The sequence below is a fragment of the Excalfactoria chinensis genome, chromosome 3, assembly GCF_039878825.1.
Source record: "Excalfactoria chinensis isolate bCotChi1 chromosome 3, bCotChi1.hap2, whole genome shotgun sequence".
Classification (NCBI taxonomy): domain Eukaryota; kingdom Metazoa; phylum Chordata; class Aves; order Galliformes; family Phasianidae; genus Excalfactoria; species Excalfactoria chinensis.
The window spans coordinates 68,578,009-68,597,767 of record NC_092827.1 but is presented as its reverse complement, the minus strand read 5'-3'; the positions used below and the strand labels follow the sequence as shown (position 1 = coordinate 68,597,767).

Genomic DNA, 19,759 nt, shown 5'->3' with positions numbered 1-19,759 from the left:
AATACCTGCAGTGTCACGACTTTCCAGCAATTATGTGAGTAGATATTAAACAAGTACGAGAGATACACCAAGATGTAAAAGAAAGCATGCAAGTTTAAGAGAGCACAGAGTAGTAATATCCCACAGATGATGACAGGTTGTGAAAATGGGAATCACTTTAGAATAAGATCTGAAGTAGTAAAAGTAACGGCAGGAGTTGAACTAAAACATTATGAATTTCTATAATAGACCTAGAAAACAAAACAGGAAATATTATCTCACTGTGTAAAATCCATCCCTCGTACTGCACCCAACCTGGGTTCATCATCTCAAAATACATCTAATAAAACTCTAAGCACAGAGAAGAACGCAAGCAGGGCGCTCCCAACAGCCTGTTCTCAGCTCCAAAAGCAGTTAATAGACTGAGGCTCTTCAGTAAAAACAAGCTGGGTAGTGACAAACTCGATAACTTGCACCAAAGAAAGTTGTAGGTAGCGAATGCTTACAGCTACTGATCAGAAAATAATGGACTACACCAGACAAAATTAGTGGTTAAGAATCAAAACCACGTGGCAGTTGATCACACAATGCACAGGAAGGTGAACTTTGTCATTTTTGCCACAGATTGTAACTGCTACCATTTTACATAGATTTTAAAAGGACAATATGAATTCTCAGAAGACATCTCCATGCATTTACATACAAAAATACAGGTACAGGTTCAAGAAATCCCCAGGCCACAAATCATTAGAGGTAGGGAGGGCACAACAGGGAAGTCAGTTTGCCTCAGGAATATGCAACCAGCAGCAGGACACTGGAGCTGCATGAAACCCATGTGCTGTTATACCCACTGTAACTTCACACCTGTTAAACAGAAAATCATCTTCTTTTGCTGTTGCATCCCACAGCGTATATTCACTGTCTGGCTTGCTCTTAACACTACTGACAAACTTGTAGTACAGCTTCATAAAAGTGTTGAAAGGAATGAGTGGATTTACTGTGTTCAAGCAGAGCAAGACAACAGGTGCAAAAGAATCACTATTAAGGCTCTACAATCTTAATTCCATATTCAGCACCTCTGCCACTGCCAGTGGTAGTAACTGTTACTGCTACTTTTCCATTGCAATGACCTCCTGGGACAAAGCTCAAAGGCTGAATTACAAATAAGAATCATTAATGCATGTGTTTTCCAAGCATGTGTACCGAGCAGTTCAAGGCAAAGCACCGGGACAAAGCAGATGAAGAATGATCTTGCCTCACAGAAGAAAAACTGGTGAGCTTGCATTTGCAATTGCAAGAAGTCTATTTTAGTGGTACAGATTAATCACAAGTATTTCAAAAACGATGTCAGCTCCAGATTAGAAAAGGCAGAGCCCACATTCCATTTTCAGTAAGCGTCTTAACACAGAGGAGAAGAAACAAGGGCCAAAATGGTGTAGACAAACTACGAGCTCCAAGTCAGCACCACCAGAACAAGTTAAATTCATGCAAGAGTTTTTATAACTGTGATACTTGAATGAAAGACCTATTGTTTGCTCTTCCATTTGAAACACGTTCAGCAGAATTCCTAACATTCCTTGTCAGTCAATGTGACCGAAACCAAAAACAGTCAGTCTTGCAAAAGGTAATAACGGGCAAGCAGCCAGGTTTCATCCTACGGAGGGACCACGTTCCTCTTCAATCCACACTTCCGCTTCCGGCCATGGTCCAGAGGGCAGCTGTAGCACACACAGGCAAAGCAGTAACGCTGCTCAGCACAGGTAGACAGTGCCAGGCAGTACCTCCCAGCCCTTGCTGTTCAGTCCTGTACAGCTTCCCACCCGAAAGCAGTAATTTCTGCAACCTTCTACTCACTCGGCCCCTGCATATTGGGGCCAAGTGAGCAGGGTGAGCAGAACCCATCCAGTTGGCATTCCAGGCACCGATTCACCCCCAGTATTCAGTTTGGCAAGAGCCAGTTGAGCATTTCCTGGTTTATTTTAACATTTTTCAGGCTTTACACTCTCCACAGAGAGCAAAGTTCATACTTATATAAGCAAAACTGACCGTTTTGGAATGATTCAAAATCTATTAGCAGGAGACTGCTTGTGATAAGAATGCTTTGCGTCAGTCAAGCCAACATAAAACCTTATCTTAGCCTGCAATTCAAACACTGAATGTCCTATGGCCAGGAATCAACACCTGACTCCTTATTTTGAGGCTGCAAATGTTTTCTATTGTTTACACCATTTTCAGCTCAATTCCAAACTTCGAACCACTTGCAGTGTGGCTGGGATCTCCCCATTCTCACCTCCCAGGGAGAAGGACAAAGTCAATTAATTAGCATCACAGCACCGGAGGTCTGGGTACCACACACTGGGTGCTGCCCAAATATAAGACACAGCATGCGCCTGGAACCCTTTATGACTGGGGAACAAAGAGTTGTTGTTACATGCTATTTTCAATAATTTCATGAAATTTAAATGAATAAAAAGTATAAATGCTACATGGTGAAGTGGCTTTGAAACTAGTAGCTATGATATTCTGCATGTCCTAAAAATCTAATAGTTTTATGATAGTGCAGCAAGCATACAGGGGTATTGTAACAGCAGCCCTAACAAATTCCTACTTAACCACACAGATTAAAAAGAACTTTTAATGCAATGTTACTAAAGAGAAACTGGAAATCTGAGTATTGCTTACATACACTGCTGAAAGAAGCAGCTCAGAGTTATGAAATAATTTAGGCTTTTTCTAATAGGCAGTTCCCTAGAAAGGGCTAAGGTAGGGGACCTCAGATGCAAGAACTTTTTAGGAATTTAATCATACAGACAGAATAAGATTTAATCAAAGAAGTCTACACAAAAGTCTACACTTCCACATAACGAAAGATCTTAAAATCCAAGTTATCAGGATAACATCATTACTGTGTTTATTAGGAAGTAGGCTTGCTCCACATGCCAATTAGCAATCAGAAGAAACAAGCCCACTCTGAAGAAGACCGGATCATCATACTTGAAACACATGCAAAGTTGGAAGGGATCAACTGCAAAATCAAGAGCTTTCAAGCAGAGGTGAATGGAGAGGAAAGGTTGGGCTCTTCTGCCTAGCAGAAGGAGAACCAAAACAGCAGCTGCACACAGTTGTGGAAGTAGTGCACGCAATTCTTAAAGATGCTAAAAAAAAAAAAGGCTTTTTTCTGTAGAAATGGAGAAGTATTATTAGAACTGTACAAGACATTAGACTTCACATATATATATATTCAACAACAACATGAGGAACTTAGACTGAAGCAGGTGTAAAAAACAATAATAAGGAGCCGGTCACTTTTCTTATTTAGATAAGTAAGAAGAGCTTGTCCTTTTTGCTAGGACAAACAATGTCTGGGAGCAGAAATCAGACACATCTATGAACAGGATTCAGGTCTAAAGCACTGGTGCTCTTACCTATGCAATACTCTCCCAGGTACCCTGCCCAATCCATTTTACTCACGTGCTCATGACTAAACTCAGTTCTAGATCAGGAGCTGCAGGGGTGGGGAGAGCTTCACATCATATTCCAAGATAACACCTCTCTTCTCCCACCTCCCTTCTGCTGTTTCCCTCCCAACCCCTGCAGCACAGTGGACAGCACAGGTTACTCCTCATAAAGTCATAAAATGCAACATATTGTCCTATGAAACCTACTGGTTCCTTAAATAGCAATGTCATTAATCCGTCCTGCTTGCTTTCTGCCTTATCAGTTACAACCGGAGTATTTTTCTACAGGTCTTATAGCACCCTGCAAGCATTTTATGGTGCAGCAATGTGCAGATAAAACATCCTGCATGCTCTAAAACTCAGACTGCAATGGGACTGGACCTGTGGGGCTAGACTGTTCTTTCCAATTTTGTATTCCTCTATTTACTGGCAACATCCCTACAGAACCAGTTTTGTTCCCATACACACCTGTTATCCATCAGGAAACCACAGTTACGATTGAAAAGAGAGAAAAGTCCCAGCAACAACCCATCCTTGTGCTCCTGCTCTTTCTCCTGTGCCATCCCCCCTTTCTAGCTCCCTCCTGCTCTTTGCTCCATCTCCAAACTATTGTCTCCTGCAGTAAAACTTGCTTTGAGCTATTGAGCATAAAAGGTAAGACAACAACTGTAGCAGTCATGATTAGAGGATATGCATAATGCAGCAGGCCAGGCTTGGCCACATTTGGACAAGAGCTGCTTTCTCTGATCCATTCTCTTTTTTGCAAGCTTGGGTTGAAAATATACTGGGGCAAAAAAAGAAGATAAAATAAAAAAGTGAAGTGAAAGACAGTACATAGATGACTGTCTTCCAAGAAACAGAGGACTGAAGGTTGCAGGGTTCTGCTACCCATTAAAAAAGTGCAAAGAAGAAGAGAGGAACTGACTGACTACAGAAATGCAGAAGGGATCCAATTCTTTTTTTTTTTTTTTTTTTTTTTTTTTTTTAAGACGTGAAACATTACTGCCATGAGCTACAGCCAGGAAGTAAGTGGTCAAGAAATAATGGGGAAGAGCATATTTAGACAAGTCAAATTCCTGGGGTGGATGCAAACTCAGACAGGTTCAGGACTACACCCTTGATGCAAGCTTCAGCACTAAGCTGAACTTCCAAAGGGGAATTGACATGACTTGTTTCAACAGCCAGCATTTTGTTTAACACAGTTTTACACAAAGAGCTCACCTTTTTGCCTCAGCCTCTTTCCTTTTTATGCTTTAAGATGTACGCAGGTTTAGAAACAGTATTTACAGCGAACATGAGGGAATCATGGACAGACCTCCTAACTGTCAGCACAACCAGGAAACTTCCACTTAGTACTCAAGACTTCAATTCTTTTACTGTTATTTCCTAAAGTCTCGGTTTTCTCTTTGTTACTAAAAAATATGCAGATTATTATACTTCTCTGATGTTATTAACTATCCAAAAGCCAGCAATTAATTCAATCTCTCATTTGACAAGAAATCCAAATCTTGCAATCCAGTGACTTTATGCAATTAAATCAATTTTATTTCATAATGCATTCCGACACTTCCAGCAGACCATTATCAGTGACACAACTGGTTTAAGCAGCTACACAAGGTTTTCTTAGAAAAGCCAAGACAAGGGATCAAATGATTATACAGGGAGTTTAGGTGTACTTCAAATGCTTGTATTTACAGAAATTAACCTGAAATGCTGAAGTCATTTGGATCCCTCCCCTCTTCTTTATACTCTACAGTTTCTACCATACCCTATTCATAGCATCTGCTTTGTTGACTGTAAAAATGAAGAGTTAAGCACTTACTTTCATGAGCTAGCAGTGACTAGCTACCTTTACCTACAGTTCTCTAAGCAGTTAACTGCTCTATTTTTCACTAACAAAAGGTATTTAATCTTACAGCTGTTTAAATTAATGGAATTACAGGTTGAGTGCCTACCTGCCACTCCATTTACCACCACTGATAACATCTTTCTGAAGAGCATACCAGAAAGAAAGTAAAGAGCTTCTAATACACAGCCCTACTTGCCAAGAAAAGATTGTCCTGACAATGCTGGTACTGTGGTCCCCATACAGCTCCCCCAGTCAGGTCCCCCTCCATTTGTTTGCAAGTGAATCTGGTTCCTGGTAATTCACTAAATCAACATGCAACAATACCAGCAGGGAAACCTTGTATCTCTACCTGGGGAACTAACAGGGAGAAAAAAAGAACATGCAAAAAACTTCCTTAAGCACATCACATATTCAGCTAATGAAACACAATACCTTGTCAAGAGAACTATCTACATCACTTGGAGTTATTAGGTACCAATTGCAATTAGAAATTTAAATTTCAACACTTTTTATAGAAGTCACACAGAGCTCCACTAAACATTTCAACTGCAAATTGAATACCACAGTGAAAACATTAACTGACCAGGACGTCTTTAATCCATAAAGGGATGATCCATTTGTCTTTGCAGCACAGTTTCTTAGCTACCTTGCTTTTCTTCTGTCAGTTCTCAGGTAGCAGCTGTCAGCACCTCTGCAGCCCTGATCTGTTAGACTGTCATCATCTCACTGCATAAGTTTAGAGCTCACCATTCACAAAGGAATTCCATCCATTAAATAGAGATTACAAACACAGGACACATTTAATCTACCTTTTATTATAGGTATACAGTGGTTCTGTATCCTTTGTCCTTTCACAGCAGATATATAACCATTTCTTAGTTTTCATACAACATTGAAAGCAGCTCAACAATTTGGTCTTACATGCATTTGTTTAAGAACATCTAGCTTAAAAAAATAATCCTGCCTCACATGAGCCAACATATATTTAAGAAGTCCTGAACAAAGCGTTCCCAATTGGAAAGCCAAAACAAGACAAGACTTGACAGAAAATGTCCTTGATAGCAAGGATTTACAAATATACACCAACCACATAAGACAAATATATCCCATAGTGGGCCACCTAAAGAACAAGAAATCAGCAAAAAATCGCCTGACTGTCTGCAAGAAAGGAGGGAAGAAAAGGAGAGTGAAGAGGAGAATGGAACGATTTCAACAGCTGCAGCATAACTTGCATCACCATTTTTTGCTTCCCCTTTACTTCTTTAATAACCATTATTAAAGCAACTTTGGGCAAATGGAAACTTGAGAGAAAAGCCGTTTTAACAAGTTATTGGCACAGGCTGCAGATGCTGCGAGTTATTTTCCTGCCTGCCATCTGTACTTCACTTGCTACTCTGATAGTTCTGTAACACAAACCAGAAATTTCTGTTGTGCCTTAAGAGAAAGCACCAGAGGTAACGAGCATCTGTAATTAGACATCAATTATTGTTTCAACAGTAAATTCTGAAAAGGATTTGGATTCTGCGTTACACAGAAAAGCAGACTGTACTCTAAACATTATTAAGTTCTTTGTTTAATAAAATACCAAGATTAGTTCTTCTATTTAGTTTTACACTTAAGAAAAGTTACTTTGCTGCAGCAATTCCTCTACAATTTTACAATTACATGGAAATCAGTCCACGCTGAAACTTGGATTTAAAACTCACTCAGTTATGCTGCACCTACCAGGAAATTTCATCCTTAATAGAAACAGAGCAATTACTTTGCTTTTGTGACCTTCTAAGCTTTTTTCTTCTTTGTTTGTTAATTATTAAAAGGAAGCTGTGCAGTAAAAACAATGACCAAAATGAAGGGAGATCAGAAATACATGCTAAGAACTACTAAGAATAATAGTTTGGTGGTAAATCAGTCATTCCTGACTGAGGATGTTTACAGTTCCAAGCTTTACAGAGCAAAGTGCTCATCTATTCCTTAAAGACCATCAACTGTGTTAGGAAATAGTGAATTACATTTTTTTTTTTGCAAGCAATTCTTTTTTCTATTCTTAAAAAACAAGCAAACCATAAAAGGTGAGGCAAACCATAACTGTTATATGCATGTAACTGCAAAAGGAGAGTCAGAGCCAGTACATAATGCATCAGGTGGTCTCCTCCAAAAAATAAGCTTGCAGAAAATGTACTGTCATCTTCCTTACCTCAAACTCAAGCAAGACCTGACCACTCTCTTCAGAACAGAGCAAATCAATATATGCCAAACATAACCAAATTCATAAAGACAATGCACACAACACGAGGCTCGCATTCCCCAAAACAACACCCAGGGCCAAGAGGTTCCCTTCATTCAGAAGCCAGCAAATGCATTAACTTAGCTATCATTAGTAAGATCATCTTCTCAATACTTCTTAACTCAAATTTGTTTTGGTCTTAAACTAATATCTTCTTGCAGTAAATAGAAAATCACTCATTTTGATACCTCAACCTAATCAGGAAATGACACAACTTCTGAATACATGCAATTATTTACATACTTGGCTTACTTTCCCTATCTGTAACATTACATTTGTCAATCACGTGCTTTCTTGTTTCTTTATACAGATCACAAAAAAGGTTGCATTTGATGTACTTACGTTAGAATATTTAATGTACAAATATGTCAGTCTGAAATCAAAGGTTAGAAAAGTTTTCATGTGATTATAAACATTAAAAATAGATATTCACGTTAAAAATAAATAAACTAAAGCACATTCTACCTTTAAAGGTGATTTACTAACTAACTTGAAGCATTAGGGCTGTTATCAAAGCAAAGACTCTCCAAGAGCCGGCAGTCACTAAAATACTTTAGTCTCCTCTCCAGTTACAGCCTCTCATCCTCTAAGCCTTTATAGGGCTGAGTCTTAGCAACCAGGTAGTCCGGATGGTTCTGCAAAAAATGAAGCCTCCAGAGAAAACTTTAGAACAGTTTTCTGCTGGGATCCATCATCTGATCTAACTCCTATCTATCACCTATAGATAAGTCTGCATCAACCATAGACATGTAAGTCCGCTGACATAAAGGAAGGAGTAAGGCCTATGTGTAGAGATGAGAGGGAAAGCCTTGTAGCACAGCTAGCTGCTAAACTGAACCAAAGCCAACATGCTATAAGAAATGGAAAAATGAGCAGTATTTCATAATTAATAGAACTCTTCTACATCTAGCTATATAATGATAGAATCCAGCTTTGTTGCTTTTTTCTATTAAAAAAAAAATCACTGCTATGCAAAACTAGCCTAAAAATCCAAACTAACTTTAGTTGTAGATGCTTTGTCAAGTATAGTCACCAAGTTCTGCTAGAAACTCATTATTTCACACAAAACCCTTCTAATATCATTTCTGGGAGATTTTACTAGGTTATACACCGTAAAATGTCTGAAATTTGGTCTTACAAGGAGTGGCTCAGGGAGCTGAAATTGTTTAGCTTGGAGGAGGCTCAGGGGAGACTTCATTGCACTTTACAACTTCCTGAAGGAAGGCTGTGATGAGGAAGGGCTTGGGCTCTTCTCCCAGGCAACGAACAGGACCCGAGGAAATGGCCACAAGTTGTATCAGAGGAGGTTTAGACTGGAAGAAAAAGGAACTTTTTCCTCTCAGAGAGTGGTCAGGCACTGGAATAGCCTGCCCAGGGAGGTGGTGGAGTCACCATCCCTGGCAGTGTTCAAGAAGCATTTGGATAGGGAGCTAGGAGATATGGTTTAGCAGTTTTCTTTAGGTATGGTAAAGGGAAGACAGTTGGACTAGCTGATCTTGTAGGTCCTTTTCCAACCTTGTGATTCTCTGATTCTGAGAACTAAAGCAATCTATTCTATACAGAACAATTGAAAGAGTTTTGTTGATTTAAAACTTCTTTTTTGCCAAGCTTAAGCTTTCCCCAAACAAATCAGAAAATGACTGAATTTTGATCTCATATTTCTATATTTCTAAATACAAAACTTGACAGAAAAAAAAATTGTTCCATCCTCGTAGCTTCTACAGCTGCAGAACAGCCTCTCCAGACTGAAGTTCCAGAACTCTAATCTCCTTCAAAGGCAAAATGCTTGATTTAAAATGAGAACTCAGTAAGCTTGGCAGGATTCTTTCTCTTGGGAAGAGAAAATGGAAGGGTTAATCTGCTTTTTTGACTCAGTAATTAATGGAGATTTAGTAATGAGTTAAAAAAAGAAAATAACTTTTTTCCTTTTAAATAATACTTTAGGAAATAAATACAATTAGTTCCATGAGAAATATTAGTGACATCGAATCCTAGTGGTAAAGAGAATGAGAAAATTTTGCAAACATACAAAACTGAGTATATTCAGTTCCAAGGGTTAATTTGTCCCATAGTGAGGCACAGAAGCAGTTACTCCTGCATTTTTCAGAGGGAGGGCTGGCTTATCAGCTCCAAGTTAATAGCACACCTGCCAAAACACAGATTTTAGTAGCTATGAAGAGAACAAAGCATGATTATGCAGCCAACACTGGCATGTCTAGGACTGATTTAACTGGAGCTGTGACCTCCCACAAAAAAAAAAGGTTAAACTTGGCTGGAAACTCTAAGAAGAGAGAATATTTCTGTGGTGATATTTTACATTATTTTATCTCTCTCTCTACAAAAAACAAAACAACCACCTGTAGTAAGATGCACTAAGTGGTTTAAAATTTGCACATCCACTCACTAGCAGTTACTGATGTAGGTAAGTGCTCAGTAAATAAGTGTAAGTGCTCAGTAAAATAGCAAAGAAAAGTAAAAACAGTGAAAATTCATTTTTAAAAAGTCAGTGCAGGAATGTAAATTTATGACACCAGATGTTAGTCTGTACTGCTACCCTCGATAGGCAAGTCGTTTAGTATTTAATATACTCCCCCTGTACTCAGCTCTGGTGAGGCTGCACTTCGAGTACTGTGTTTGCATTTAGACCCCTCAGTACAAGAGAAACATTGAGGCCTTGGAGCGCACCCAGAGAAGGGCCACAAAGCTGTGAGGGGTTTGGAACACAAGTCTTATGGAAGAAGGTGAGGGAACTGGGATTTTCCCTGTCTGCAAACAAGGAGGCTCAGGGGAGACATCATCACTCTCTACAACTCCCTGAAAGGAGGTTGTGGTGAGGTGGAGGTTGGACTCTTCTCCCAAGTAACAGTGATAGGGCAAGAGGGTATGGTCTCAAGTTGCACCAGAGGAGGTCCAGGTTGGATATTAAGAAAAATTTCTTCTCTGAAAGAATGGCAAGGCATTGGAATGGGCTGCTCAGGGAGGGGGTAGAGTCACTGTCCCTGCAGGTGTTCAAGAAAAGTTTTATGTTGTAATAAAGGATATGGTTTAGTGGGAAACATTGGTGGGAGGTGGACAGTTGGACTGAACAATCTTAGAGGTCTTTTCCAACCTTGGTGACTCTATATCTACATCTATCTATCTATATTTTAAACTCCAATGCCATAATTATACCCCTAATGAGGAAAAAAAACCCCAAAACATAAGAAGAAACAAAAAATTGCTGCACATTTAATAAGCATTGTCATTGAAGATCAGTGAGCCAAATTTCAATGTTTCAAAATGTAACAGATCATCAGAAATGAAAAATCAAGGGCAGAAGTCACTCGTGCTGTAAAGGCTCCTTGAAGAGGATCATGCTACAAGGCCACTGTTTCAGAACTTGAAACAATGAAGCACATTTAAAGGAAAGTTCAAGCTTAGTGATAAAAGAAGAAAAACAAAAAACAATACAAACTAAAACAGAGGCTGCAAAGAAAAAGCTGTTATCTCCTAAGGTCAAAGAAACCACAAAACAGTATTCAGCATCCAAGTACAGTACGATGATGTGTTGCTTCGCTGTTCTTTTGAGGCTGCAGAACATAACTACTTAATCGAACTTCCAGTATTTAGTCAGAGCATCCAAACACACAGGCTGGACTTGCAGTCCCAAAGCAGAGTGTGGGGGGACAGCACTGGAACTGAAAACTCAGATCTCTCTCAAGTCTTTCTGATGATAGAGTAACGACACTATCAATGCCCACATCTCAGTTACACAATTACATTTTGCATTATACTTATGTATGTACAATACCTCATTACACAGATGTTACAATCAGCATGTAAAGCTGTTTTTTCACAGCCCAGGAGAACAAACAGAACTGAATAAGTATTTTAGCAGCTAATGGGAGCTGCTCATTTTTCCACTGACTTCTGTGGCAGCTAATTGCTCTTTGTGCCACTTTCAGAGACAGGTAGGAATGTGACCATACACTAGAACACCAGCTTTTGAAAAAAAATAAGCCAGTATTGCTTAAAGCTTTGTTTAATATACCGGATTCTTTACAAATACTGTAGTTAAAACTCTCGCACTAAGACTTGCAATGCTACCCCCAAACCATTCAGTTCAGAAAAACAGTCAGAAAACCCAGGAGTGACAGACTAGAATATGACTCCCCCGTGGCAAAAAGGTGGCACCAAAAACCTTGGTGAAAATGGACCTCCTGCAGAAACCTCCCAGGGAAGACTCCAATGAGGAACAGGAAGAGAACAACTTCTAAAAACAGTGTAAGAACAACAGTAAAACAGCTTCTTTGGAGACAGAAGAAAGATAGGGAGAAGAGAAAGACATGAAGAACCAAGTAAGATCCAGAAGGAGAGCAAAGCAACACTATTTTTTGATTAATCATACAATCAGTTGAAGACGCAGCGTCTTAACTCCAAATAAGAGAAAGCAATAACTCTGCAGCTGTCGGTGTACATAGCTGGGGAAACAAACGAGGAGTTAAAATAACGATATTCCAAGTAAGCATTTTTAAATTAGTTGCATTAAATTCAGCTAGTGTTTCAGTCTAGAATCTTGCTTTCAAGCATTAAGGAGTGCATGTGAATATACTTGAACACATTGCCTCAAAATTAATGAGGGTCTAAAGTGATTAGAATTTTTCCTCCACTTCTTAATGTCCAGATTTGAGATCCACAAAAACATCAAACAGCAGCAAATTTAGAAGATACCAGGCTAAGATCAAATAAATGACTACTGCAGTTAAGCCTTAAATCTACAAGTACAATAACTGCTAGATGCTACTCTGGAAGCATTCTGAATACATTCTGTGCAATGAAATGTTATATTAGAGTAGTAGTTCACAACATTTCATTTGACAGAAAAACACAATAAAGTCATTAATTCCCTGCATGTTGTATTTAAATACAGAAACACATCTTCAGTTGGAAGTTATTCTCCGACATTTTAGCACTAGTTATTTCTACTATGATGGTGACAACCACAGCAATGAGCCACTTAAAATTGCTCTTTCTTGAATTCCAGCATCTCTTTTTTTTTTTTATTGAAGGGCCTGGACCATCTCCCCTACGAGGAGAGACTTAGGGAACTGGGTCTGTTTAGCCTTGAGAAAAGAAGGCTGAGAGGGGACTTGATCCAGGTTTATAAATACCTGAGGTGTGGGAGCTATAGTGGCGAGGCTGGTCTCTTTTCAGTAGTGCGTGGGGACAGGACTAGGGGCAATGGGCTGAAACTCCAGCATAGGAAGTTCCGCACGAATGTGCGCAAGAACTTCTTTACGGTGAGGGTGACGGAGCACTGGAACAGGCTGCCCAGGGAGGTGGTGGAGTCTCCTTCTCTGGAGATATTCAAGACCCGCCTGGACGCCTACCTGTGCGACGTGGTGTAGGGAGCCTGCTTTGGCAGGGGGGTTGGACTCGATGATCTCTAGAGGTCCCTTCCAACCCCTATAATTCTGTGATTCTGTGATTCTGTGATTCTTTTTGAACACAAAACACATGCAGCAAGTAAATAAATGTAACAGGCAAAAACAAAACAGGCAAAACATTTCCTTCGCTGCACTGCAAGATGCTACAGCTCAAGGTACTTGCTGCTCTCACAGTATCTCACTTTCCTTCAGGGTCTCTAAGGAAATAAACTCCCCATCTATGTAGTCAGAGCACATCAAATCATGTAACAGATTACTGGGAGCAATGTTTTATGAAACAAAACATAACACTTGAACTGAGCGTCATGCTGTCTTCTAATAGACCCAAAAGAGATGCTGTTCTCAAGTTGATGAAATTCTGCAGTACTTCTATGGCTTTTTTTTTTTTTTTTTTAAACATACTAATCAGATAAGATTACCAAATCCTCCTTCCTGCTATACATTCCAGGAATGTATGACCAGCTTTTAATGTTGTAATGCAGCAGCATTATCTTTAGTGCAAAGCAGAAGGCAGGGCTACTTACACACATAAAGATGGGCTAGGAAGCTGGTACACCTAGGACATTTTCTAATCTTTATGTAATTTAGGTAATTAAGAATAGCAGCACTTAATTACCATGACTTCCTATATGAATACAGCATGGAAAAATGAGGCACAAGAATTGTGAATTGCTAACACACAAATGGCTCAAACACTTGCAAAAGTATTTATATTCTGAACACCTTCCTAACTAGAAAATGATCTCACACATAGGCTAGGAATTGCAGTTCGCTGCCTGTGGGACAAGGGCCTTCTTCCTGAAGAAAAATCTGTCAGTCCTTACCCCATGCCCCAGTTACTTTCAGTCCCACCATTTTATCTGACTCTCAGATAAAATAGTCAAAGCAATGTCACCTCCTCAGAGCTGCCAAGTTTGTGTGGGTTTTACAGAAGTCTTACAGAAGAGGAACTTCAGTTCTGCCAGACAAATGTTTGTTCCTCTCCAGACCTCACAGACATAAGCCAGTACTGCCAGCTCAGCAGTTAGCAAAGTTACAGATGTCTCAAACCAATTATAGCAGACACAGACTATTAGAGCAGATGACAGGAAGCCCTGTTCTGGAGGTGGTACCCCAGGACAGCTGGGGCTAGCTCAGAAGGGACACTGGGAACATGGAAGAGAACAGAAGAGCACAAGTCCAATGAATGAGAGCATTACAAAGAGGCGAGGGAGACACAGATCACCTTCCCACCAGAAAATATCTTTTTTATATATTTAAGTCTTGATGCAATCTAAAAAGTAAACTGTGATCAGCTTATGGCTATTGAACAACTACAAATTCCACTGTCATTAGAGGGCATCTTGAGATGAAGCTTTTTTTTTCCCCATTTATAACCACGCATTAGAAAATACTGAATAGGAACGCATTTAATAATGCATAAGCAGTCCTTGCAACTTAACAGCTGAAGTGAGCAAGTTATCTTCAAAACTGAGCCAAGAGACAGATAATGCACCCCAGTGATTTCAGAATAAAATCAGTAAAGAGACAGGTAAGTTTCCATCTAGCTCCCTTCTTATTTCCTAGCCCAACAGCCACCATAAAGCTGCTAGGTAGGGAAGTTTGCGGGGAAGTATTTTTTAATAGGAATCCTGTAAAGCCACATCAAACTGCCCATGGAGATCTTAAACCCAAATTCTCTTTTCTGAGTTATTACATGAGATTATTTTGAAGGATGCAATATTATCACAGGTTGCTCAACTGCTGTTTCTTCTGTATGTTCGATCTCTTAAGTTTTCAAGTATTGCTCTCATTATAATTGTTAAGGCCTTAGCTTTATTCAATAGTCTTTGAAAGTCAATCTGTTCTTGATGATTTCTATATGTAATACAAACCTGGTGCACTCTAGCAAACTGAGGGCCGCGAAGGATCCTGGGAAGCTGGAAGAATTAGTGAGTCAAAACCTACTCTCATATCCATCTACAATAAATGAACAGGACTCACCAGTATTATGCACATATACATAATCTGCACGGAATCAACTCTGTGCTTCGCCTTGTATTCACGGATTGGATCATGCCATAAGCAAGATATTATGAACCTTCTGTTGTTTTCTATAAGAACACAAAGTTGCTGTACTACAGATAAAACACAGTTTTTAGACAGAAGTACTGCGCAATCTGAAATCAGTCCCAAAACCACAAACCTCTGCTTATTCTACACTAGACTTCAGAAAGTGAAACCGTGAATGTTTTATCTGAACATACTGTTAGCTTTATTAACGCCCCTAAGAAAGCAATATAAAAGACTGTACTGAGCCCCTAAATAACCAGGGTTCATTGAGGCATCCTAATTAATGAGGTGCCCTTGGCCAAAAGAAAATAATTTTACTCCCACAGAGAAAAACTAGAGAAAACTGGTTATACTGTGTCCAGTCCAGGGACCCCACCACAAGAAAGACATGGAACTCTTGGAGCAGGTCCAGAGGAAGGCCATGAAGATGATCAAAGAGCTGGAGCACCAATCCTATGCAGAAAGGTTGAAGGGGATGGGATTGTTCATTCTGGAGAAGAGAAGGCTCTGGGGAAACTTCATTGTGACTTTTCAGTAGACACAATGAGGGAGCCTACAGAAGAGGTGGGGTGGGATGTTTTACATGGCCTGGCTGCTTGAAGACAAGGGGTAAAAGCTTGAAACTGAAAGAGGGAAGATTTAGATTAGACATTAGGAAGAAATAATTTACTTCGAAGCTGGTGAGCTGCCCAGAGAAGCCATAAGTGCCCCATTCCTGGAGGTGCTCAATGGCAGGTTAGCTGGGGTCTTGGGCAGCCTGAGCTGGTAGGGGGCAACCCTGCACACAGAAGGAGGTTAGATGGGCTTTAAGGTCTCTTCCAATACAAGCCACTCTATGATAAAAAGTCACAAACATGCTGAGATGTGAAGAAGGAAAAAAAAAGAAAGGCTTGTTTTTTATTTCTCTTGTTTCAGCATTAGTTTCTGGTCTTGAAGATGAACTTTTTTTAAAACTTATTTTCAGTAAGAACACAGCTTTTTCATAATCAACTAGCATGCTAACCAGGACTATACCTGTACCCAGGAGGTACTAGTTTTTCCTGTTTAAGATATTTCACTCCATTCAAATTCCTATTTAATTCAGAATTCCTTAACTATATATGCCAGTTTGAAAAACCTCTAATTTACTTTCAGATTTTCCTTCAGAATTTATTTAGGTAAAGTCCATCCTAATTTTAGATAATCTCCTTAATCTATGCATCCAAGATCATAAAAGCTGCTTATTAGAAAGATACTCTCAAAATAGACTGCTCTTTTCCAAAGAAACTTATGACCATGCTACCTGCACAAGGTTTTATTAAACACCCACATCCAATTTGCAAATCGCCACTAATAGCCATGTTTATTATGTTTCATTTCACCAGAAACAAAACACCTTTTCTCACCTCCCAAAAGCAGTCTAAAGAAATTTATGCATACAAAAGAAGTCAGGCACTGCTGTCAAAACATAAAATACATTCTACTGCTCTCATTACTTCTGTTCAGTCTGTGGGGATCTCTTACCAGTTGTGTCTGTTTGACATCAGTGCCAGATACACTGTCCTACAGATCTCAATTTCATGGAAGGGAATGGAGAGAAATAACACACTTGCCTTCAAGAAGCCTGCTTTGCCTATTGCCTACCAGCCACAAGTCCTGACATACATCTTTTCCATAGCAAATACGCTGGTAGAAGGGGCTGAAAACACAGTTCTTTGGTATTTGCTAATGAAATATTTTATTCGGCATCCCATCCCATGCCTTATTAAGGGAAGTCATTTTTTCCAATTTGTTGTCTAAGGAAGAACACCTCCTCAGTGAAAAAAACAACAACTGGTAAAGTGGCAAACTATCAGGAATTACTTCATGGAGAACACTGACCACCACCACTAATGGGCCATGGAAAGCAGCAAGCAACAGCTGATCAACGGGAGCAGTCAGAGCCCTGTCTGTGGTTACAGACATTGCCAAGCTGATGCTACCCACACCAAGCACCACACACCTTAGCAGCCTTCTATTCCCAGTCACGTAAGGCTGGAAAAGATGACAGTAACAGAACAAAGTGAAATCCTGGAGAAACAGACAGGTAACGTAACAGGAGAAACTATCAGGATTTAAATTCATGTAAAACATGATTTAATGATCACAGTACTTTCTGCCATTAGCATACTGTTGACTTCCAACATTATTCAGTTAGATGATCAAGACCATCGTCAGGCTTCACCATGATTAAGAAACATGGGTGAGAAAACTACGCAGCTGAAGTCAATCACATGGGCAACCACAGTAAATAATAGAAGCAGTGAATAAGCACATATATTGAGGTTATAATTAAAAGCATTTTTTAAAAGGCTCTGCCATTATCTACGTACACAGAGATGATAATGGCAATCAGTACACAGCAGTCACCAACACGGCACTGAGTGTTGTGCTGAACCAGGGTTAGAAGTTCATTCCAAATGTGGACTTTGCCATTGTCACATCAGGAGTGTAGCAGAGGTACAGCAGCTCGGTCTGAGCAACACAGTGAACTAGGATACGAGCTGCCTACTAACAGCTGCCTAGGATTTAATACATTGGCCATGAAGCCTGTTAGACCCTGAAGCAACGTTCCAGGAGTTCATCATCTTGCGCTACAATCAGAACCACAAATACAGCTGAGCCAGGTCCTTTCTTTATCAAACAAATAGTGAAAGTGTTCTCAGGAGCAGTCCCATGACTGAGCCTTGTCTTAACAATCCATGCATGATGACCTTCAAGACACACTACAAAAGCCTTTCAAACAAAATGCTTCAAACTTGAATGAAGCTTTTTCATTTTAACTTAACCACTTTAGGATGCCCAACTGAAAACAGGGGAACACTTCTGTTCCAAATGGGCCAAATCTGCAGCAAGACTGCAGAAACTGCTTCAAACATTCTTGAAAGGGCACAAATTTCCACTTTCAGGCCACTAATTTGAAACACAACCACGACGGTAGGACTTAAACATCTCCATTCCTGTGAAGCCAGTTTTCAACTCGACTGTCTTAAGACACCCCACACACAGATGGGTGAAGGATTCATTACGGATGAACTGAACAAATCCCTCACTCTTTCAGGTCCTTCTGTCCTCACCAAATGCTGAAAGCACCAGAGTTTCTACTGTTTTTAAAATACTGTTTTTCCCATCACAGCTCACTACGCAGGTGAATGTTATCAAATGAAAAACAAAACCTCATGCAGATGTCCAGAAGTGAAACAGAAGCAATATCTTTATTATTAATAGAAGCAAAACCTGCCTTTATCCCTAGAGGCATTCAAGGCCAGGCTGCATGGGGCCCTGGGCAGACTGATTTAGTAAGCGGCAGCACTTCCCCCATGGCAGGGGGGTGGAACTGGATAATCTTTAAGGTCCCTTCCAATCCAAGCTGTTCTATGATTAACCTTTCCTTTAAAAGCTATACCGATCTAAGGTCCGGCAAAAACTAGAAGAGCAGACCGTGCTCAAGAAAAAGAAGTCTAGTGAAACTACAGCTGTGACCACGCACCGGATTTCATCCTGCTTCGCTTCTGACTGTGTTCCTTTCTACCTGAAAATACAGGACTCGGTCCTGCCGCGTTTCAAGCCCTCCCACTTCCCCCCCCAACGACCAGCTCACAGGCGCACAGACCCACCTGCTGCCAGCCCACCTCGGGGCACGGCAGGCCCCGCTGCCCCGGCCGCCCGGGCCCGAAGGCCGCTCCCCGAACCGGCCGCCCCCCGCCCCCGGCCGCCTCCCCGAGGGACTCACTGTTGCTGGACTTGAGGTCGCGGTGCAGGATAGGGACGATGGCCTGGTCGTGCAGGTAGAGCATGCCGCGGGCGATCTGCACCGCCCAGTTCACCAGGACGTGCGGGGGGATGCGGCGGCCCCCTCGGGCGGCCCCGGGGGTGACCGCGGCGGAGGAGGAGGCGGCGGCCAGGGCCCGGTTGAGGGAACCGCCGCGGGCGAACTCCATGACGAGGCAGAGGTTGGGCTCCCGCAGGCAGACCCCGTGCAGGGCGATGATGTTGGGGTGCCGCAGCATGGCGAACAGCTTGGCCTCCTGCCGTACGCTCTCGGCCGTGGCCGTGATGTCCTCGTCGGGGTCCTGCCGCGCCGCCTTCACGGCCACCTCGCGGCCGCGCCAGGTGGCGCGATACACCTTGCCGAACCCCCCCACGCCGATGATCTCCTGCAGCTCCAGGTGCTGGAAGTCGATCTCGGTCAGGCTGCCCGCCGCCTCCTCGCCCGCCGCGCCGCGGGGCTGCCGGGTCACGTAGTTGGCGGGGAAGATACCGAGCCGCTGCCGGATCTTGCCCGCCCACCACCCGTCGTCTCCGGACACGGCCGCATCCTGCGACAGCACCTCCACCACGTCGCCCCGCCGCAGGCTCAGCTCGTCCTCGCCGCTCGCCTCGTAGTCGTACAGCGCCGTCCACAGCGGGCACGGCCCCCCGGAGCCCGACGCCCCGGCGCCCGGCGCGGCCATGGCGGCGACTTCAACCCCGGCAGCCGCCACGGCGGGGGCGCCCGCCCGGCCGCATCCTCACCTGCCGCCGCCGAGCGGGAGCCGCGGGAGGGGCGGGGCCTGGCGCCGCCGGGCTGACACAGGTAGGGCGCAAGCGCGGGTAGAGAGGGTGGGGAGGGGAGTGGCGCTGCTCCCGCCTCCCCGCTCCGCGCCGCTGATTGGCTGTCGTTCGTCACGTGGCGGCGAGAGCTGGGATGGGG

The 19,759-nt window shown here is 41.9% G+C and overlaps 1 protein-coding gene across 2 annotated transcripts in view; it reads right to left on the bottom strand.

Annotated features, from left to right (window-relative positions):
- The window catches only part of MAP3K21 (mitogen-activated protein kinase kinase kinase 21), a 42,779-nt gene extending 23,020 nt beyond the window's left edge, over positions 1 to 19,759 (bottom strand). For both annotated transcript variants that reach the window (XM_072333522.1, XM_072333523.1), the window contains exon 1: positions 18,800 to 19,759. In XM_072333522.1, coding sequence (XP_072189623.1) covers positions 18,800 to 19,520 — 721 coding nt within the window. In that variant the 5' untranslated portion in view covers positions 19,521 to 19,759. The remainder of the gene's footprint in view (positions 1 to 18,799) is intronic.